The 21,528-nt window shown below is 36.8% G+C and overlaps 1 protein-coding gene across 1 annotated transcript in view; it reads right to left on the minus strand.

The window, feature by feature from the left end:
* COL19A1 (collagen, type XIX, alpha 1) overlaps positions 1–21,528 on the minus strand; it is a 188,893-nt gene that overhangs the window by 30,724 nt on the left and 136,641 nt on the right. Inside the window, exons 17-32 of the mRNA XM_008943299.1 lie at positions 18,371–18,433; positions 17,555–17,599; positions 16,489–16,524; positions 15,549–15,584; positions 15,386–15,439; positions 14,173–14,226; positions 9,606–9,659; positions 8,907–8,996; positions 8,533–8,577; positions 8,355–8,432; positions 7,272–7,307; positions 7,115–7,168; positions 6,975–7,028; positions 2,852–2,893; positions 1,814–1,867; positions 915–968 (exon numbers count right to left, since the gene is read on the minus strand). Of these exons, the coding sequence (XP_008941547.1) occupies positions 915–968; positions 1,814–1,867; positions 2,852–2,893; positions 6,975–7,028; positions 7,115–7,168; positions 7,272–7,307; positions 8,355–8,432; positions 8,533–8,577; positions 8,907–8,996; positions 9,606–9,659; positions 14,173–14,226; positions 15,386–15,439; positions 15,549–15,584; positions 16,489–16,524; positions 17,555–17,599; positions 18,371–18,433 (849 nt within the window). The remainder of the gene's footprint in view (positions 1–914; positions 969–1,813; positions 1,868–2,851; positions 2,894–6,974; positions 7,029–7,114; positions 7,169–7,271; positions 7,308–8,354; positions 8,433–8,532; positions 8,578–8,906; positions 8,997–9,605; positions 9,660–14,172; positions 14,227–15,385; positions 15,440–15,548; positions 15,585–16,488; positions 16,525–17,554; positions 17,600–18,370; positions 18,434–21,528) is intronic.

The raw sequence follows: 21,528 nt of genomic DNA on the forward strand, positions 1-21,528 counted from the left end.
CCTGGTTCAGGGCAGACCTCCTGACTCTCCCTGGAGCTGGGCCGTGGTCTGTTTAGGCCTTTGCGAACACGGGTCAATCGGGTGAGAGTTGCCATGTGGGCACCTTTCTCTTATGTGTTTAACTGGCTGGTCTGGCTGTTTCCCATGCCAACTATGGGCAACCTCGGTTCACTGTTTGTACCACCTGTTGTGGGCCGGTTCATGTCGTTTGTGGGATCGCTGGGGGTGGCGTCGATCATGTACGAGCTTGTTGACCTGTTTGTACCCCCGGCGGTCATTCATATAGTAACATTTCTGTCTACAATACAGTCTGCATATTGGTTCATCTCCCTGCTGGTGTTATCCTTTTTGTTGGGCCTGGTCTTTGGCAAAACACTGACATAGATATAATTCTAACAATGAAGTATATGATACAAAATACTGTAAAAATTTTAAACTCAGTCTCTTCAAACATTTTTCAGTTTCCATTTAATAGTAATTGCTGCTATGACTCTTTCTATCAGAGTATTTGCCTAATGGAATGTTTTTTAAAGTAAATTCTAAAGGGAAACTAACAGAATGAAAGCAAGTTTATTATAAAATATGAAATATTTTCTGAAAAAGTTTGGCATTTGCCTATACATTGCTCTATTCTATACTCCTAAAAGTTAGTGTTTAAATGCATGTAAGGCTTTAAAATACAAAGAAGAGCAAAAGGCCTCAGACAAAACTTGAATAGATGTTATTTAATAATATAATTTAATCTTGTTGAAAATTCAGAATCAAGGGCTATTTATAGCAATACATTGCCATCTCAGCACTTTTAAAGAACTGTGCATGTTTTAAAGAACATTCTGAGTATTTTGTTCTTGATCTAGATCTTTATTCAGGTTCAAATAAGAATGTAGCCACTACAGAAATAGAAGTAATTTTACCTCATCGCCTTTCTCTCCAGCAAGCCCAGGAAAACCACGTTCACCTTTGCTTCCCTGTGAAAATGTAACATTCAAACAAATACTTTCTATTAAAGAGCAACAAATTTCATGCTCTGTAGGGCATTTTAGGACTCACTTTTAATATATGCTTGTATGAAGCCCTTACAGCAACAATGCCTAAAACAGAAAAAAAATACCACCTGGAAGCTTTAAAATATGTCTCCCATTGAGGTAAAAGTAAATGAGTGGCTTTGACATAGTAGGCAAACTAGCAAAAAGGCTTGATGAAGACATTACATTAATATCAAAGAGCTTAAATACTTGCTGAAATGGAGAAACTGCACTTTCATGGAACTAAGCTCAACTATAGGAGCTATCTACATGCCAAACCATATGGCATCCAATTCCCTCTGATTACAGTGAAGTAGCATTTTGATTGACATCAGTGAAACTTCAAGTCCTGGTGAAACATCTGTGTTACTCCCACGGGCACACAGTGCAGGGGCAGAGGGTGGTCCAGCTGTTACACACTCATGGGAGATGTGGGGTTTCTGTCTTCACTGCAGGATTCTTCTGTGACTGACTCACCTACCATAAGCCTATAGATGGCAATGCATAACTGGACAATCAAATCTGAGCTGCCTTTAGTGGACACAAGACACAGAAGAGCTACCCTGGATAGGAACTCGACTCGGGCTATTTTGCTCTCTTTCCTGGGAGGAAAGGCAAAGTGACACAGGAATAGGGCTGAACCGTAAAAAGTGTTGGAACCTTTATGCTGTTCAGATGCAACAGGGAAAGGGATAAGACAAAGAAGTCAAGACTGTCAAAGGTAGAAGTCTGGACTTTTACATTTAAGAAGCAACAAAGCAATGTAAAGTACTTTCTTCAAGACTTACCTTTGGCCCTTCTCTACCAGGGATGCCTGGAGGACCTCTTGTGCCAGGCTCACCCTGAGGAACAGACAGAAAGAGAAGTGACAAATAACTACTCTTATGACATAGGTAGAAGGTCTGATCTATGCAGACTGCTTCCTTCCTGCCTTTGTGACCATCCCTTGTTTTTACCCCAAAGCCTTCTCTTCAATCCTTTCTCTTTTCTACACAGTCTACTTGTTCAGATATCCTTGCTTCTCTCCCCATCTCTCAGATGCTCAAACCAGGCTAACAGTTTTAGCTTCATTTTGAGAGGACTCATAAATGCCTTCATTTTGAACAGTCCCAGGCACACCTGTGTTTATGTTTGACCAAACCATCTTCCTTTTAAGGATTATCTTGAGATGAAAGCTACTCTCACCAGCTTTAAATCTATGGCTATTTTAAAGTAAATGATTCCTACATACAGGAGAAAAACAATACAAACAGAAAGAATCAGGGAAAAGCCCAAAGACAGACCTAAAAGAAATCAATTTTGGGAATGAGAAAGTCAACAAACACCAAGTACATATATTAATAAAGGACAGTAGAATGGGATAATCTCCCTCCTCAGAAATGCGTGCTTTTTGTACTGAAATTCTCCTATTTTGGAATACATCAGATCACTTCAGATTTTATTACTTTTCAAAATACTGCCTTAGAATTTCTAGACTATTTTCTCCATTTGGTAAATTATCAATATTAATGCTAAAAAGTAAAGCAGAAAATGGGATGTACTTGTAGCAATTCATACTGTGGACTGGATGTGCTGAACGGGTACTTGCTGGCTACTATTTTCACATACCATTCAAATACTATTTTGAATTCTTATAAAATACAGTTTTTGAGTATTATCCTTCTACCCTCTCCCCCCCCCCAAAAAAAAAAAAAAAAAAACCTTAAAATTATTTTAGGCTAGCCAAGTAGGCCAGAATTGAACCGACAGAAACTTTCAAGTGCATATTTCGGTTTAAAAAGCATGCTTATAGTACTCGAAGTTATTTAACCTCTGAAAACATTTACCTTCAGTATGGCACCCATATCTCCCACAAGTGGCAGTGCAATCTGAAATTTAAAAAAGGCAGCTGCAGTTAATATTTTACACAACATTACCAATTCTGATGGTTTCTCATTGCTTCTAAATTTTAATTACACATGTAGCTGATTACAGATATATTGGTCAAAGCTAGTTTTTAATGAAAACTCAGAAGAAAAATCTGGGTTTCAAAATATAGTTAAATATTGCTGTCTATGCAACATAATAATGTAATTCCTTGTTACAATTCCAGTGAAGTTCCTTAAACCATGACAATAATGTAACGCCAGAACATAGTGAATTTCACTTTAAAGTAATAATAATAATATATTAATGGCTTTGCAGCATATCAGCAACAACCTACTGCTATTGGAGTCTCCGAGACTTTCTCACCAGATCAACTTCAATTGCTCTTCTGCTTTCTCCTAGACTTTGACTCACTGTGAAATGTAGCATGAACTGTTAAGATGCTGAAACTAACTTAATGAAGTAGCTCTGTGTGGCAGATGCAGCCACCCTGACAAAGGCCTGACAACAACCAAGGCTTAGTGAAGACCCGATAAAGACTGGGGTTTCACGGCCATTAAAACTTGATTACATTTTTTTCAGGCCCTTAGCCTGCCCTTGTCATGTGCTTCCTCCCAGTTAATTAGAATTAGCACAGTTAAACTCAACTAGGGTATAAATGGAGTCCAGCCAGAGAACTGATTTTGAACCGGTTCCCTCGGAGCAAGTGGGTTTACAATCAAGGCCACTCCCCTGGGATCATGATGCTGCCCAGGGAAATTTTGCAGGGGAGTGGGTTGTTTTCCCTTTTATGAGCAAGCATGTGCACATTTTGGTTCATCTTTCTAAAAGGAATATTCCTAAAACTTAGGAATTAGTGGTGTAGTAGTATATTCCTACCTGACATGCTAACCTGTAAATTACTTTGGTCTGTCAGAGAGCCGGGTAATTTTTGGTTGTAATAAATCTGCATTTTGGGTAGCTACTGCTGTCTGGTTTGTGGGTGCCTCTGTGACACTCAGATACTGGAAATAATCCAGCTGCAGCAAATATATACGTAGTATTTTGTCCTGCCTTTAACCACTGAGTACAAAACTCTGTGGTGCCACTGCTAAATTGCTACCAATACTAAATAACCCACTTAAAGCTTAATCAATAAGTTTACATCATACTGCTAGACATGTCAGATTTCCATGTGCTGCCTTTAAGCTTATATTTAAAGACACTCTGTAAAAACCAATTGCATTGGTTATCAGAGCTTCACTCACAAATGGACTCTTCAATTACCAATGCTCATTTCTTCTTGCAGTTGCTAAAGTAAGAATAGCCCTGGGCACACTATAAAATTAGATGCATTCAAAATTCATGACAGATTTTGTTCAGTCTGTTTCAATCATTCCATCTTGAAGAAGAAAAATGAAAAGTAAGCACTTTTGTAGTGTATTATAAAACCTGTTGATGGGAGCAATGGGTGTCACACACCAGCTCAAGCAAAGCACTGCTGAATACACTTCAGTGTAACCAGGAGCGCTTCACTTACAGGGTCACATCACCACCTTTAAAGCATGCTGAGAAGTTTTCTAGGGTGAGACATAGCCACCTAACACAACTTAAGCACATAACTATGTAAGGTATTTAGTCCATCCTCTGCACAAAGGTAAACTATGACACACACAGTGTCACCTGCTCTTAAAAACCTGTAACAAGGCTTAGAAACAACAACCACTTCTCTACAGGGCCTGACTTTTCACCCTTCTTGTGACAACAGTTTACCAATACACAGGCTATTCCCACGTCACCTGTTGGTCTTTCTGCTGGACTACACAAGTCTAATTTCCTCAGTTTCTCCTCTTTTCTAATTTTCTTATTTTAGCTGCAACATCATTGTATGGTATAGGCCCCCAAACTCTTCTGTGAAAGGGTCCTAACCACCAGCTGCAAGGGCACACCAGGTATGAGAGGAAGCCTACTGTGTTTGTGTCACACAGTTTGACAGCAAGTCCAGCCTAACTGCACACATACCATAGAGTCACAGCTGTGTATGCTGAACTCTGAATAAATGTATGGCATATGACAGGCTTTTGAAAACGTTAAAATGGCCTTAACTCTCCAGACCCACTCCTGCTTGCTACATTTTCCTTTTAAAATGTTCCCTCCATAGAGTAGAGTATTTCAAGAGAGAAAAAGGCAGTGATTCTCCTGTTAGTAAACATTACTATTTAGACCTCTGTTTAACCGTGACATCAGAGTTTTTATTTACAGTTAGTTCACAGTGGACTGTGCCTTCCATACCTATTCTACTTATGGTGCTTGTTTTTTCCTTAAGCACTTCATGCTAATCGATCTCAAATTTAATCTTGTTGACTCCATACTGCCTCTGTATTTTAAGTTTTGATTGTATCTCCAAAAAGCTAGCAAACTTTCCCAGTCCAACTTCTGAGTATCTGCTTATACTGACCAAATTAAATCAATAAGAACTGAGCAAGAGGTTGTCTCTTTGCATGTTTGACAGTAATCTGCTGATAGATATATATCCATATTTTTTTATAAGCATTAACTATATAGCAATTACTTCACGAGCATTTTTGTTTGCTTATAAAAACATCATGAGGACAGTCTCAAAGTTTTATTGAAGCCAAAGTATGTAACATGAGTGTTTCCTTGTCTTTCCCAAGAAAGTTAACCTTCCAAAGTCAAAAATCTGATTTACTCTGTGACTGATTCTTATTACGACTTAATTCATATAAATTATGCCATCTTGCGTTTCTGCTTTATCATGCATAGGTCACTTCTCTACCACTTAGAGACTGCTTTGGTTCATTCCTTGAGTGAATTACACCCGATCTTCATGCTGTATCTAATACCTCTTTAACTAATTATTTTTTCAATTAAATTAATGTTATGTATTTTCTGAAAAGCATCTTTTTTTTCATGCCTTGGTAAGGAACAGAGATCTCGCTAAAGGGCATAATACAGTTCAAATGTAATTTTTGTTTTCCTTTGTTCTGATATGTTTCAAATAAATACCACCACTATCACTGTGACTCCCTGTTGTCTTCAAAATTGTCTAAAATCTCTTGGGAAATATCAAAGCCTATAAAAACAATAGGTTTACAGGCAAGTCTAACAATTCTTTTGTTAAGCTCCAGTTTTTGTTTGCTTCTTCCAATCATCTATGTACTTTTATTTATTTTATTTACATCAGCATATTTTACTTATGTTGAAAAAACACTCAGGCAATTCAGAAAGCTTCATTTTTTGTCATAAAAGCTTCTGTAAACATTTGTTTCTAAAGAGAAATTTCCTTTTTCAAAGACCTGAGGTAGCTGGGACTGTAGACAGGATCAGGAATAACAACTGAAGTTTTGCTTTTATACCAGTTTTGCAGATATACATATCACACTCTCCTGACTCCCATGTAATATAATCAATTATCTTTACTGGTTCAGTTTGGTCTGAGACATGTGCAGGCTCTTTGAATCCTGTACTACTGGACTTCACAAAATCTGTAAAGCTATAGCATTCGTAAGTACAAATCATTGCTGTTATACATACCCAGGAGAAGCTGATAATTCCTAAAGTATGGTGAAGGATCAGAATTTATTTAGTGCTTTTCTTTACAGACTCAGTCACTTAACTATTTATTTGTGCTAAAGGCAATTAACGGCATCAGAGAATAAGTAGTCTCAGAATTTCATTAAAAATAAATGCCTTCTTTCTGTAGCATAGCAAAATTAGCTTCAGAATCCCCAAACTTTTCAGTCTTCTAACAGGAATTATCAAAGTATGATCCTGAAAATTTTCATTATACGGAACTGCTTCTGAGACTGAGGAGCAGCATGCCAAGTTATAGCCTGGCAGAAGCTCTAGTATACAAACTATAACATCTGAAAACAAGGTATTTATCCTGCATATGTTAACATAAATGGAATTTATACTGCAATATAATCAAGTAAAAAAACTCCAAACCCCAAAGGATATAATAATAGAATAATCAAATTAATGTAATTAATTGGACTTCTAGACTTGTTATGTTATCTGGCCTCCTTTAAATTTAAAATGTTTGCACCAGAGCAAATGCACAACCTTTCTGTGTATACGTACAGGGTCACCTGGAGGGCCTGGCAGTCCTGGCTTTCCATCTCTTCCTGGAGTGCCCTGGAAACACATGTAAAATTTGATGGCCTTGAATCATTGATGAGGGACATTACTTTTTGCAGTATATATAGAGAATTTTCACTTACATTAATACCAGGGGTACCTGGAGTTCCTGGTAATCCTGGGGGTCCCCTAGGGCCCTAAGAGCAGGAAAGGCCATTTAGGAAATTTTTTTTTTTACAGTAAACTCCTTAAACTAAATTAATTTTTTTTTTGTATTAAAGAAAAAAACTTATATCCTACCTGCACACCTGCTGATCCCGTTGGACCTATAGGACCCTGTGAGAAAACTCCAAATAATCAGTAGTCACACTTTTTGGGATAAGGGAGATGAATTTCATAAAAAAAAATATCAAATCTGAGATATTGGTGCAGTTTGCACTGCAAGAAAGACTTGCTCCAAGGTTTGGCTCTAAATCCAAATATAATTTTGCCAAAATTAGAGAATTCAAGATTTTGCTGAGGTCCATTTTTAAGGGAGAGTAATACCAAAGAATAATCATCTGTGGTGAAACTTGATATTTAGCCAGGAGATTCAAAAGAAAAGTTGGTATTTATTGAATAAACCAAATTAGATTAAATATAAACGTGTTATTTTTTACAACTCAGATTTGGAAATATTTAAACACAACAAATTACTTTTAAAGATTGTTATTTTAGATTAAGATCTCAGTGTGAACCTCTAGTCACCTTTCTCAACCATTTTCTCTCTTCCTGAGTCCTGTCAATAAAACGAAATATATCAGATGTGTGTATTAACCTGGATTGAACAGAGATTGCCCTCTTCACCACAGCAGAATTTATGTGATAAAATGTACCACCTACCATCTACACCATCAATATCAGAAATTTTTTTAAGCAGTAGACTTAAGCTTATAATTAGCAGCCACCACAAATGCAAGAGCTAGGAGCTAGTGTCAAGCTTTCCATATCTCTTCCATGTGTCTTTCCCTCTTTCAATACCAGCATGAATTTAAAAATGCCATCATCTCCAACACTGAGTATACTTCTCTTTTGTACCAGTAACTCAGGCTGGGTTTTGTGAACAATTGTTGCTTAGAAACAGACACAGTCTGAAGATGTCTCAACACTATCACTAAGAAGCTCATCTGTAAAGCATTCATTAACTCCTTCTGTCTTCCAAGGCTCCCATTTCTCACTTAGTACTAGATCTTTCTGGGTCTGCATAAAAGGAAAAGATGCTGAGTTGGGAATTTAGTCAGAAGGAAGTTCATGGCATGGCTTTTTACTGTGCTTTGTTTACTTGTTGCAGTTTCTCGGTGATGCACAGTGAGAAGCCCAAATTCTGGGCATTGGTATACTTACTGGTGATCCCTGAATGCCTATCCCAGGTGGTCCCATCTCCCCAGGTGCTCCTTGTACACCAGGTAGTCCTCTTTCTCCCTGAGAAGGATACAAGACTTTTAGTTACAACAGATCTGAAAATGTAAACTAGCATATTAATATTCTGCTTTTTTTAGAAACAGAAATATGTATTTTATACCTTTGGTCCCCGTGGACCCGGGTTTCCAGGAACACCAGTGGGACCCTAAAAAAAAAAAAAAAAAAAAGAAAAAAAACAACAAATTATGTTTTGAAATCAAAGAGACTAGCTGTTTTTTTAGTGGAATAAACCATGACAAACTTACATGTCTTTCTTGTTAATACCACTAGCTCTAAGAACATGTGTGACCCTTGCACTATTTCTCTGTTTCTAGACAATATTTTAATGCATTTAGAATACCACTATAAGATATATTTCAATTTTGACGTTACATCCAAAAAAATATTTGTTCTGATTTCTTTGACACAAAGTCATGTCACTAGAAATGTCACTAGAAATAAAGCCTTTAGGTCCTTTTCAGATTAATGACTTACTGGTGTTCCAGGCAGACTTGGTCCAGGAGGCCCCATGTCACCTTTTGGACCTGGATGTCCAGGTGGTCCCATGAGCCCACCTGGGTCTCCCTACAAGATAAATCAGAATCACTAACTGAAATGTGAGAATTTCCTCTTATGAAAAACAAAACAAAACAAAATATTATCAAGGTTATCCTAGAAAGTGCCAGTACTTTGAGAAGAAATAGAGCAGAAAAATTCCATGTATTTCCCTTTAAGACGTTACAGAAGAAGAGGAGGCATGGACCACAGAACCACTAACAGTAACTAGCATTCTCTCAGTTTTCCATGATTGCAACCACACGCTGAGAGCGTGTGGCTGCCCCACTGCTCTGCCATGGTGAAGAAGCCTGACTGTGAAGTGGGTTTTTACACATTAGCCTGGCCAGGACAGTACACTGCAAAGGCTGTTCTGTGGTCAGGGCCTGAACTGACATATCTGCGCTGCACAGATTTAACGTAAGAGCCCAATGCAATCTCCTTGAAATATTAAGCAATCGGGTTGCCAAATTGGCCTGCAGCATCTCTGAGGAGCAGAGGGCTGCTGCCTGTAGATTTTAAAATAAATTCATATAGCAGCCACACAGATGCACTACAGAATGGTGGGAGGTTACTTCAGAGATGACAGTCTAATATGCTGTAACATATCAAGCTTAATTAAAAATACTTAAAACATACCTTGTCTCCTTTAACTCCTGGGTTTCCTGGTTCCCCATGCTCTCCTGGTAAACCCTGGAATTAATAAGAACATAACTGTATATTTTTATAGCCATTCCCTTGAAGATTATCTAAAATTACAGTTGAAAGCAATTTTACCATGACCCACTGACCCAAAATGTTAAAGAGTGCAAGTTAATTAATGCTTTATTAATCAAATATATGAATCAGTTGAAATATAATCAGTTGAAATACAATCAAGATTATTTTCTGGACCCTATCGGTGCAGAATGGCAGAGACTTACAGCTTTCTTTCTTCAATTTCAAAATAATTCCAAGTCTTAGAAATCAATCCTTTTTTCAAGGAAGGCCATAACAGGTACAAACCTGAATTGTAAATGATTGTCTCATCTTTTTCACCTGGGAGGGCCTGCATAATTTCTTACACTAGTTAGTTATTTAAATTTGTATCTTCAAATTTGTATCTTAAAAGTCTCAATGAATTCCTACTCCTGCACATTACTCAGTCCACTAAATTCCTTTAAAATGTTTTAGATATTTAATGGACAGTCAAATATTTTCAGCAAAACAAATACATTCCATCCTTTTATTTTGTCTATATCTTCTCATATTTCACATTTTAATTTTCACATTTAATTTTTTTAAGTGCAGTATTTTCCTTTGCCTTTTTTATGAAGGATTTGTTACAAATGTAGAGAAATTAAATAGATTAAAATCTAAATAGAAACTATTTAAATAATAGCAAAGGTTAAATTGTGTTCTCTTGCTATGTTGTAACAAATACAGAAAACCTTTTCTGGTGTAATGATAAAATTGCCATAACCAAACAGTAAAATCTTAGTATGATACTTAATCTGGAATGAAAAATGAACTTTCCAAGAAAAAGATAAGGAAACACATATTGTTTTTCTTTTTCTTCACAGTGTAAAGCATAGTTTTATGTACACTGACATATGAAGGATGACACACTTTCATGCCAGTATTGAGGGTTCAACAGCTGTATGTGCACTTTCTCTGCTGCATTCTGTTCTTAACACAGACTTGTCCTACCCAGCCAACCAAATTAAAAGCATTAAAAAAAAAAAAATTTCCTTAATGGAGAATATTCTGCCTATACTGACACAAAATCATTATAAGAATATATGGAACTTTAAATTTACTGATTATGGATCAGGCATCATGTCCTACCTTATTCTCTTTTGATATGGACTTAAGATATATATAATATGTCTTTCTTCCTAAGGATTTTTCTGATTATTTCTTTTGGTTGTTGGACCAAACTGAAGAAATATCTTAGGAAAGAAGCAAGTCTAATCTGCTGGACGAATCTTTGATGACATAAGTGAAAGTAAAACAATTTTCAACCTTTCATAATTTTCATCATGGTGCATAAAATGAATTATTAGATTTGTTAATCCATGTTTCATATTTAGAAGATAAAACAAAATAAAGAGCTTGGATCTAGATACATATTTCTGTAATATGTTTAAATATATGCTTTTGTATACTAGAATTGTGTGTACACAATATGAATCTCCAAATTAATCCATAACTAGGATCTACAAACATTGTATATATATTATTCATAATATCACTTGGTCCAAGATCCAGCAGAACAGCAGTTTCAAAAGCATCAGTTATGACCTTGAGTGGGATGATGGCCACACAAGCAAACCTGAAATGCAGGTTATCTATCTATTTCTATCTATTTTTTTTTTTTGTTATCTTTCACAGCAAGATTTGGAATCTACATATTAATAGAAGCACAGCAGGAAAGGCTTACAAACCATTGTTATAGAGGGCAGGTAAATTAGACACAATTAAAAAAAACGCGTGCCTCAACTGAGTAGGTAAGTTATAAAGAAATGGTTAATAAGTAGCACAGTACAAAATGACTATATGCAGATTTGAACTCCAGTTTCTTTTCCCTCCCAGGAGCTGAAGAAGCTGTACTCCAGCTGTCACTTTTTCTTAAATCCCAAAGGCTTTTAACAGGTCAACAATAAAAAAGTTCTGCCAGCTGTGTACCACCCAGAACTGTATTTTAATATTAATGAAGTTTATGACTTAAAATCTGTTCAAATTAAGAGTTCTCTTCCATAAAGTAGTCTCAGAGCATGTGTGGAAAGACGTAAGAGAAAATGCAGCAATAGCAGCTCCTAGATGCTTCTGTGTGTAGAAATAAGATAAAAACCAAACAACCCACAGAGCAAAGACCAAAATCCCAGTTCTTTTCAGGAGAATGGCTTAACTTCTAGGATAAATCCAAGCTCTCCTTTGCCTGCTTTTCTTGGATGTAATCAGTCAAACCTTCAAGATGTTCCTTAAAAACCATTTTAAGGCTTACAAAGGAAATGGAGGAGAACCAGGGAGAGAATGTACGTTCCTCTTGTTAGGTTATGTGACAACACCACTGTTGTGGACCAAATCTTACTTTCATTTTCCCTGTGAGATTAGGCAAAACATAGTTGCCTGCACACCCAAAATGGATTGTGCCATAATTTGGAAGGGAGATAGGCAGCCATCTCCTCAGAGGAGGCCTTCTGCTATATTAGGGTAACAAGCCAAATGCCCAGGGAACCTTCATGCTTAGTATAACAGTGCCTAATAGTTTATGATATTTCCTAGAGTATTCAGATGGGGCTGAAATTTCACCTGTGTTCTTCCTGCTCAGAAGCACAAGGGTTACAGGCATGCTGGCTGCTGGGGGAGGACCCTACCAGTTTGAGGGATCCTGGCTGGCCAGCAGACCCATTAGTCTGTTGCCCAGTGGCATAATGATTGCAGGCACACTAAAACTCCATAAACGAGGGCCCTATTAGACCTTGACTAATCCCAACCAGTTGGTAGACCTATATGTGGGGCACTCGAAAGCATAATAACTACATTTATATTAAAACTTGTCTGAGACCCTCCCACAGCCTTGACAATCGCAACCTATCAGTTTTTCACCTACAGGCATAAAGGTGACATGCACAATGCACCTCTGGTGAGGTGTTCCATCCCCCCAACTCCTCTTGGAGGGCCTCCTTCAACAGGCCATGATGTCAAAGTTCAGTCAACCATCTGTATCCTGCTTCTGACATCATCTGACACCTGTAGGGGATCTGGATATTGGGGTTTATTTAAGAACCACTGAGATAAGAATTTTTACCCCTCTTGATTAGCTCACAGTCTCGCATGTTCCCCTCTTAGTGTTACGTTCATTGGGTCCTGACTTCCCTTTCCAGCAGGGAGACTTGCTCGTCTGGGATTGCTGGGCAGCAGGTTGCCTTGGTTTGTGTTGTGCAGCTGCTCACAGTTACCATTCTCAGGCATTCATTGCCAGGGACCTTAGCCACTGTCTCCATGCACCCCTCTGATATCCATGACTTTCCCACACTTTCAGGATCTTTCCTCCAGCCAGGATCTTCCTGCTCTTTCTTGAGAGAACCCCTCTTTCGTTTGAGGTACCCTTCTATTTTGGCACCACTTCATCTTCTGAGTACCTTCATACCTCAGTTCTTACCATCTAAGTAGTCTATTTGCAGAAGCACACTTGGTCAGCCTTCAAACTGATGACGCCTCATGTCTCTTTATTAACTGGACACCCCAGGAAGTGCCACTTTTGTTTAGTCCAGGTGCTATCAAAATTTAAAAGCAGCCCCTACTGTTACACCTAACAAGTAGTAGGCTTCTGCTTGAGAGTTCAACAGTTCAGGTTTTAACATTCTCACATGGATGCACAAACACATTATTTGCCACCTGCCAGTGTTCACAAATTAAGTTATTTTTCACCTATGGCAACCATATAGTGGCTTTAGGTACTTCATTACTGTCAGTAAGCCTCTGCAGAATTACACTGGAATCATAATAAGAATAATACCTCATTCCACTTTCTGCAGAAGTATTTCAGTAATTTAATCTATTGAACAGCAATTAAAAAAGGAGTTTTCTATTAAATTATTTCCAACTAATACTTCTACTCTGGCTAAAGATTTTAATATTGTCCCTAGTTTTAATGGAGTTATGTCTTGCTTTGAATATGAGTTTTACTCATAAATATGATCTAAACTCTAAGATAATAGAAGTAATAGTCTGCTCTCTTCACCTTATTAATCTTTACCCACTTTACAGGAAGCAAACCAATTCAGAATAATAAAAAAACATAGACAGAAACGAGGAAGGCCATATGCTTAAACCCATGGGGTACTCTTGCTTCCCTTTTCTTCCCGTTCCTCTCCACAAACACTGTCCTTTCCAGCTCTTAGGTAACATTATTAAGTCTTCCATAGATTCTTTTCATTTTCACCTACTCCTGTGAGATGGGTGATTTTTGTAGAGCTAATTATCTGTCAATCAGACAAATCAGTATCATAATTTCTGTTCAGATGGTAACACAAGGACAACAGAACAAAAGCAAATAGCAGAAGTCTATTCTGAGGTATCCCAACTACTGTGACTGACACCTGATTGGTACGGCACCACTCACAAAAGGAGCACCTATGATAACTTCTGTGGTACTGTTTTGCTGGCTAATTGTTCTCACACAAACTTCAATAGCTTGGTGAAATTGCACAATACATACAACTTCTCCTGGCAGTCCCCTGGGTCCAACAGGTCCTGGAGGTCCTTGCAGTCCCTGTGAAACGATATAATACACGCTTGAGGTAAAAGACAACACACCTGTTTTAATTCAGTGTAAAGCGTTCTCATATATAAATAGATTAAAACATGTCATTAAGAATGATCTTCTACAGAGAGTAAGAAGTACAGAGTTTACTCATGCTCCGTTAATCTAACATATAGTCCAATAAATCTTTGGGACTGGCATGTAGAAAGCAAATACAAAGGCATTATCTAAAGGGAAAGACAAAACAAAAGAAGTAAATCAATATTTCCTCCCTCGAGGGACAGATCTGGAAGTGATTTTTTTAACTGTGTAGTAGGTGTCCTTCTCTTTCTGGAATAGATCTCATCAGAAGGACTCTAGAGCACTGAAAGAAAAGGGGATTGAGAAGTAGAGATAAATGGATTACTTGATGCAAACTCTAATGATCCCTTGGATCTCTATGAGCCCCTTCTGGAAGGTATACAGTGTGAAGGTGACCTAGATTTCCATTGGAATAATAACAATTATTTCAGTAGCTCCTACCAAGGAAGAACATTAGCCTCCAAAAAGCAGTCTAAGGAGTTAGAGTGGAGAATTATTTTTAAGAACACAGTTTTGTGGACACTACAGCAGTTCTCCCAGGGACTTTTTAAAATCATCTAAGGAACTTGGGTATGATCATATCCTACATGAACAGTGTTCAGTGAAGTTTACATTTTCACGGTTTCCAATTCTACCTCTATTTGACAAAATTTAAGGCACCATGAGAGAATCTCAAGAAATCTGTGCTTCAGTTACTTTCTTCAAAGCAAGGCATTTGGCATCACCTGTAGTCTCACAGGATTTAACATAGAAACCACTAATGTACTGGCAGTGGTTGCTCCTTGCCTCACTGATGGTAAAAAAGAATACACTCAGCTGCCAGTGGACTTATAATTGTAAAGCTGGTGTACATATCCTTGAGTGACCAAATAATGCTTGAGCTTTGCATAAATATTCCTTGCAGACTGAGGCCAAAAGAATTTTGTGAACTAAAAGTAAAATAGCTATGATCCATGCACAAACTTTTGATATAAACTATTTGCATTCTTTGCCCTTAAATACTAAGAGTTGATAGCATTCAGAGCCCTCTTACATAATAGCACAGAATATAATTGTGATTAATACCACAAAAATATCTTTCACCTACCTTTGATCCTGGATTTCCAGTAAGACCAGGTGGCCCAGGGTCTCCTGTTTCACCCTAATGATATTGTTTGGGGAAAAAAATAAAGTACCCAGATTTACTCTTGTGGCTCCCAGTATCAGCTACATACACCAGTGATATATTGTTTGTAGAAGCAAAAAAATACCTTATTCCCTTTTGATCCCTCCATTCCAGTTTCACCCTGAAAATAACAGGTACAACCATAAGAAGTTAATACTTTAATTAAGATCAACTAAGAGTTTAATTTGCTACCTTGAAATATTATAACATACTTTGCAAATTTAACAAATATTGAGAAATCATTAAAGAATTTATGATGCCTTGTGCAAACTCTGAAAGGCATTCATCTTCAAACTGTTTCCAGGTTTTCCAAGCATTGTAAAGAAAAATGGTTTGAAAACAATACATTTGCTTAAGAACTTCTCCAGTCTAAAACGTATTCTTCACCACTAAATCTCTACTGGTGACACAGTATTCATCGCCAAACCCACACATTATTATAGTATGTCTCATTTTGGTTATTATAGTATGTTAATCAAAAGTATCTGAGCAACCTTCAGTTGTGTATTAAACAACATAACTAGCTTTTGTCAGATGTCATAACAGTGGACAATAGCTGATTAAAAATAAGCAACACATGTAAACAAACTCTTACAGAATGAGTGTTCTTAAAATATCCCCCAGAAGCACAAAAAAAATATGCACACATAAAATGGCCTAATGTTAAATGCCACACATAAACTGGTAAAACAATTAAAGGCATACAGTTCAGCCCACCTATAATTTTCTGAAATAACTGAAAGAAAGAACGAACAAACCTTCAGGGAACAAAAAAAGCACATACTTCAAACTCAGTTCCTGGACTCTACCAACTACAGAAATGCTGAAGAAGAGGGTTTCTGTGTATTTATAACTGGTGTCAACTTGATGCATGTGTAATGAGGAGACAATACATACGCTTTTCTACATAACCACTAAATCTAATGAAAGTGTACAAAGAAAATAATTACAGCACGAATACAGTATGACAATCATATAAAATGCAAATTATTCACAGAAACAGCTCAAAACATAGCTACACTTACTGGATCTCCTTTGTCCCCTTTCTCAGAAGGCTCTCCCTATGGAAACATAGGGAAGAGGTTAACACAGGTTTATTTCAAGTGGTAAGTAGAATCATAGAATCATAGAATCCTTTAGGTTGGAAGAGACCTTTAAGACCATCAAGTCCAACCATTAGTATGTATGTCCCGTTTTGGTGGAGAATGCTTGAAAAATGTTGGGTTTTTTTTTAAACCAACATAAAATGTAAGTATATGGAATCCGAAGGTTTACTTGAAGGATGTTGTTGATTTAATGACAAAACCATGGCATGTGTGACTCTTTCAAGCAGAAGCAGCAGGGAAGGTCAGGAACATGAACTAAAAAGAGTGATGATGCATACAAATCTGATAAATTCTATAAAACAAGTGCTTTATAACACACAAAATCATGAATCTGTCCTATCAACAGAGTAAAAAAGTTTCTGCCTCCATGAAAAGAGTTTATACACAAGGATATAACCAAATAAACACACTGGAAGGTTAACAGCTGTATAGCAAGAGGTCTGTTATTCTGTGGATAAAGAACTGGATACGTCACATGTTCTTAGAAAAAAAACAAAACAAAACAAACAAAACACATCTATTCCCCAAATCTTTCTGGACAATTTAAGCTTAATCTAAAATATATTAAATTAGGAAGTTTATTTATAAATTTTAATAATTTAAAGACTCCTGTTTATTTATATAGATACCAAAGATCACATTTGTAACTTGAAGAAGTATGAACAACATCTCATTTGTAAGGAAATCACTGGTCCTAAACTTATATAAACGTAATTTTAAACCAGCATTCAGTAAAAGTCTGAATGTGTTTAAAGTTAAGGATTTAGTGAGCTGTTGGTACAGGGAAATTTACTTCCGTACATAAATACATTCTCATGAAGTGGCTTGAGGAAATTACTAAGGATATTCAGAGACTGACAGCTTTTCCTATGCCCAATATATTTTCTTGATCCTGAGCATGTTTTCCAAGATTTGATTCATAAGCATTACAATCCAGCCAGCTTTTAGTATCATACACATGCACAGAAGTTAGGAATTCATTTACCTTTTCTCCTTTTGTGCCAGCCATTCCCAATTCTCCTTTTTCACCCTTTTAACAAAATAAATTATATTTAAAGCCTTTCCTATTATAACAAATGCAAATAAACTCTTCCTTATACTGTATTTTTTTTTTCTATGCAGGGTACTAAATCTTACAATTTTATTGCAATGAAAATCTGAGATTAAACATCTGCAAATCGAGTTAAACAACTCTTCTGTAGCATGTTTCTCAACAAAAAATGTTGCCAATCTTGTGACATATCCAGAGCACTTGTATCTTTTCTCTCAAGTTTAAAAGGCATCCAAGTGTTAAAAATTCATTTGACTGTTTAAATAGGACAGATGCCCACAAACATTACAGTGTTACATAGTGGATTCAGAATTTGACCTCCATATAATTTTTAAGGGCTGACTACAAGTATTTTTGTTATAGCAAGTCTCATCATTAAAAAAATTTACTTTAAATGTTCATGCTGTACTACTAAAAATATTTTCTGAATTTCAGCTTTTAGAGTCTTTTCCCCCAACCATCAGGCCAGCTCATTTGATCTCTCCTTAGACAGTGTTACAGAAGCCACACAGTTCTTCCTATCTTTTCCCTTTCTGGTTATCATATATTGGAGAAGAAATGCTTAAGTGCTCTGTCTGCAGGACAGCACGATAAGCTGGACATGAGACTATACAGATCAAAGAGCCAGTCAGATCTAAAATCTATTCCTTCAAAAATCATTGTGATAAATCAAAGATACTGTGTTAAGGGTGGCAGAGACAGGTTATATAGGCATTTTGAAATTTCTCCGAACTAATCCAAAATGCTTACAATGTCTCCCTTCTGGCCTTTGGGTCCAGGGGTCCCAAGTAATGCTGAGAGTCTTGTATCACTCTGAGAAGAAATATCACCACAAAGATCAGAGAACAGCACATTTCACCATTAATAACTTATTTACCATAACAGTGTTATATAATTTGCCGGTATGTAAATGCCTATGCAGTACATCTTAGTAATGTATTGCAGCAACACATCCTTTGTCATGCATTCAGACTCCAGTCAGACTAGCAGAAGATGAACATAAGCATAAAAAGGAAACCTCCACGTTGACTATTGCTACGCAAACCCCTGATTTCTTTTTCTTGACTCAATACAAACCCCATGTTTTTATGCTTGTTATTACAGTACATTTCTCAAGTATGTCAGAAAAGAACAATAAAGGTCACCTCTCTCCTATGACAAAAACACAAGCTTTTTACTTCTGAGCAGCATGAAATGTAAAACAGAACTAATTCAAGTCTGCTACAGTAGTGAGACAGAAGGAGCAGGAGTGAACACTCTGGTCCTCAAAGAAAACAGATAGATTTAAGGACCTGGGTTTCAGGTTGCATATTTGCTCAGGTACTACTGCACCACATCGATTTACTCTTTTGTACAAAGTAGACACAAGAAAACACAAAGCAAATGGTTTCCCCTTCACAAAGCCAGGCTCATATTATCTAAAGGGAACATGTTTTCTTTTAATGACAATGGAAAAGAAGCAACAAAACCAATGACCATGAAAAATAAGCTTGTCTGGACCCAAGGAGTCCAAGTCCTAGAACATCTACCCCGGGGCTGAATGGGAACCCTGCACAAGCCAACTCCCCTTGCCACGTTCCAGTTTCTGTGTCTCTAAAATAAGAAAACATCATAATGAATACAAGTGCCATTTATACTCCGTCAGTGTTTTCAGAGGTTGATAAGTGAATATAATCTGAATAAAATTCATAATTATTGTATAAATGCTAATGTCCTGAAGGATCTTCTTCAGTGTTTAGAATTCATAACACTGTTACTACCCTAATTATCAAAGTCAGTTCCAGAGCAAGAGTCAGATACCTGAAGGAGGGAATCTGCATAGTGCCGAGAAGTCGATGACTACCACTTAACTGAGAACAATTTAGGTGTCTATTATGAATATACTATGAGTTATGATTTATTTTGAGTTATGCCTTTCTCTTGCACACATGGAGTCAGAAAAAGGTATTAGATCAAATAATTACTTTTATGCTCTTGGCATATTTGTAGGTAATCTGCTTTTTAATAAAATATCTAAGTAAAATATGCAAAAAAACCCCTTAGAAAAGTAATAATGAATTATTCATGAATAACCTATAATTATTATGAATTATAATGATTTTGAAATATTGTCTGAGCAGGTTGTGATGTAGTTTAAATTGCTTTGTATTAAGTTTTTGCTTTTACCTTTACATGTTGGAGAATATTTTAGATTGAACAAATCAGTATGACCTTTCCAAAGATATTTAGAAGCAGGTTTGACTGAAGTGACCTTATATCTATGTATAGAAAACTGCTAGGTAAGAAAAGAAGAAAGAGGTCTTGAAAGCCCATGCAGAGGATGGTAACAGAGACCTCAGAAAGTATAAACACAAATCACAAGGCATCATTACAAATCCCTGAATGAATGTAACCTAAAGAGCAGGGCAGAACCAGTGTCTTAGCATAACTAAGAGAACAAACTGCAGAGCATGCTCAGAGCACCTCATTTACACCAAAGGCACAAAAGGCATAACAAGAAGGAAAAGGAAAATTTTCCACACCTTGCAAGAAGAAGCACAAAGAAAGAACAATGAGAGAAGAAACACTGAAGCACTGTCTCCCAGCCCATTAAGGATCAATCCTCAGCAGGTTCCCCTCACCTTTGTTAAGGAAAGACTGCTGATATTGGTTTGCCATTCAGTACAATTTGCTGCTGCAATCAGCAGTGGTATTTATAGTGCTATATTTCAGTTTATATACATGGATCAAGTAAATTATGCTTTTAAAGACACGTACTCCAGCCTCTTTACATGACACTGTGATTGACACTGAGCCAGAAATAGTCTTGTTGCAACAAATTATTTAAAACCATTGTGCAATTACAACTACTTATTCATACCATACAAAAATCAGAAGATTATCAAATAATCTGCTAAGAAACAGAGAAAACATAGAGAACAAAGACATTATTAATTATGATGGGTCTTAAGATCCCTCTCACTGATCCCTCACATTTCTTATTGGTAGCTTTTCATGATTCCTAGAAACACCAATGTAAAGAAGCCAGGATATCTAATATCTCCAGGAAAAAAAGATATTAAAATCTCCATAGCAACAAAATGTGGTCAATTTGAATACTTTAAAAAACTCAACCAGACAAACAAACTGAGAGAAGACCTTGTGAGATCATTGAGAACATGCATAAAATGTTGGAAAAATGACAAGACTGTTTCCTGTGGTGTAAGACATTTCAAAAACCTCAGAATATCACTGAAATATCATCCTACAAATGCAAATGATTGAGGTACACTGCAAATTATACACTGGAACATGGAAGAATGCTTGGTACCTTCAAGGGACAGTGAACCACTCATCACATTACACAATAGTGTGGGGAAAAAAAAGAAAGTAGCTGGTGCATACATCTGCCTAAATGAATAATCCATTGCAAAGCAGACAAGCTGTCCTTGTTTTTGATGACCTCTTTGTCTTTTCCTTCATGGGAATATCCTATTCCCATCATAAAATGTCTAGAAACTAATACATCTGCTGTAACAGTTGGAGACTTAAGTTGACCAGGAATATCATAACATGTAGCTACAGAAAGTTTGCATAGAACTGCTACCTGAATCAGAAAGCCATCTCCTCTGTCATCTCAAACCAAACAGCAATTCCTTGCTGAACAGTTAACTGCTCATGACAAAGTCATTCAAATCTTCAAGCTAGACAGCTGACTGAGGGAGAAAGTTGCTATGCTCTGTGGGACTTAAAAGATGATTAACTTATAAACACAGGGCAGCTGGTCTACATTTTTTTTCCAGAATATCATTAATTAAGAAATATAAGACACCTTAGGAACTCTTAGAGCCTTAAAACAATAAGAAAAATGGTTTTTGGAAATAGATGCTTGCCAGTTCCTGAAGATCACCACCTTTTGTATTTCCTCC

Source organism: Merops nubicus, unplaced genomic scaffold (genome assembly GCF_000691845.1).
Source record: "Merops nubicus isolate BGI_N331 unplaced genomic scaffold, ASM69184v1 scaffold677, whole genome shotgun sequence".
NCBI classification, from domain to species: domain Eukaryota; kingdom Metazoa; phylum Chordata; class Aves; order Coraciiformes; family Meropidae; genus Merops; species Merops nubicus.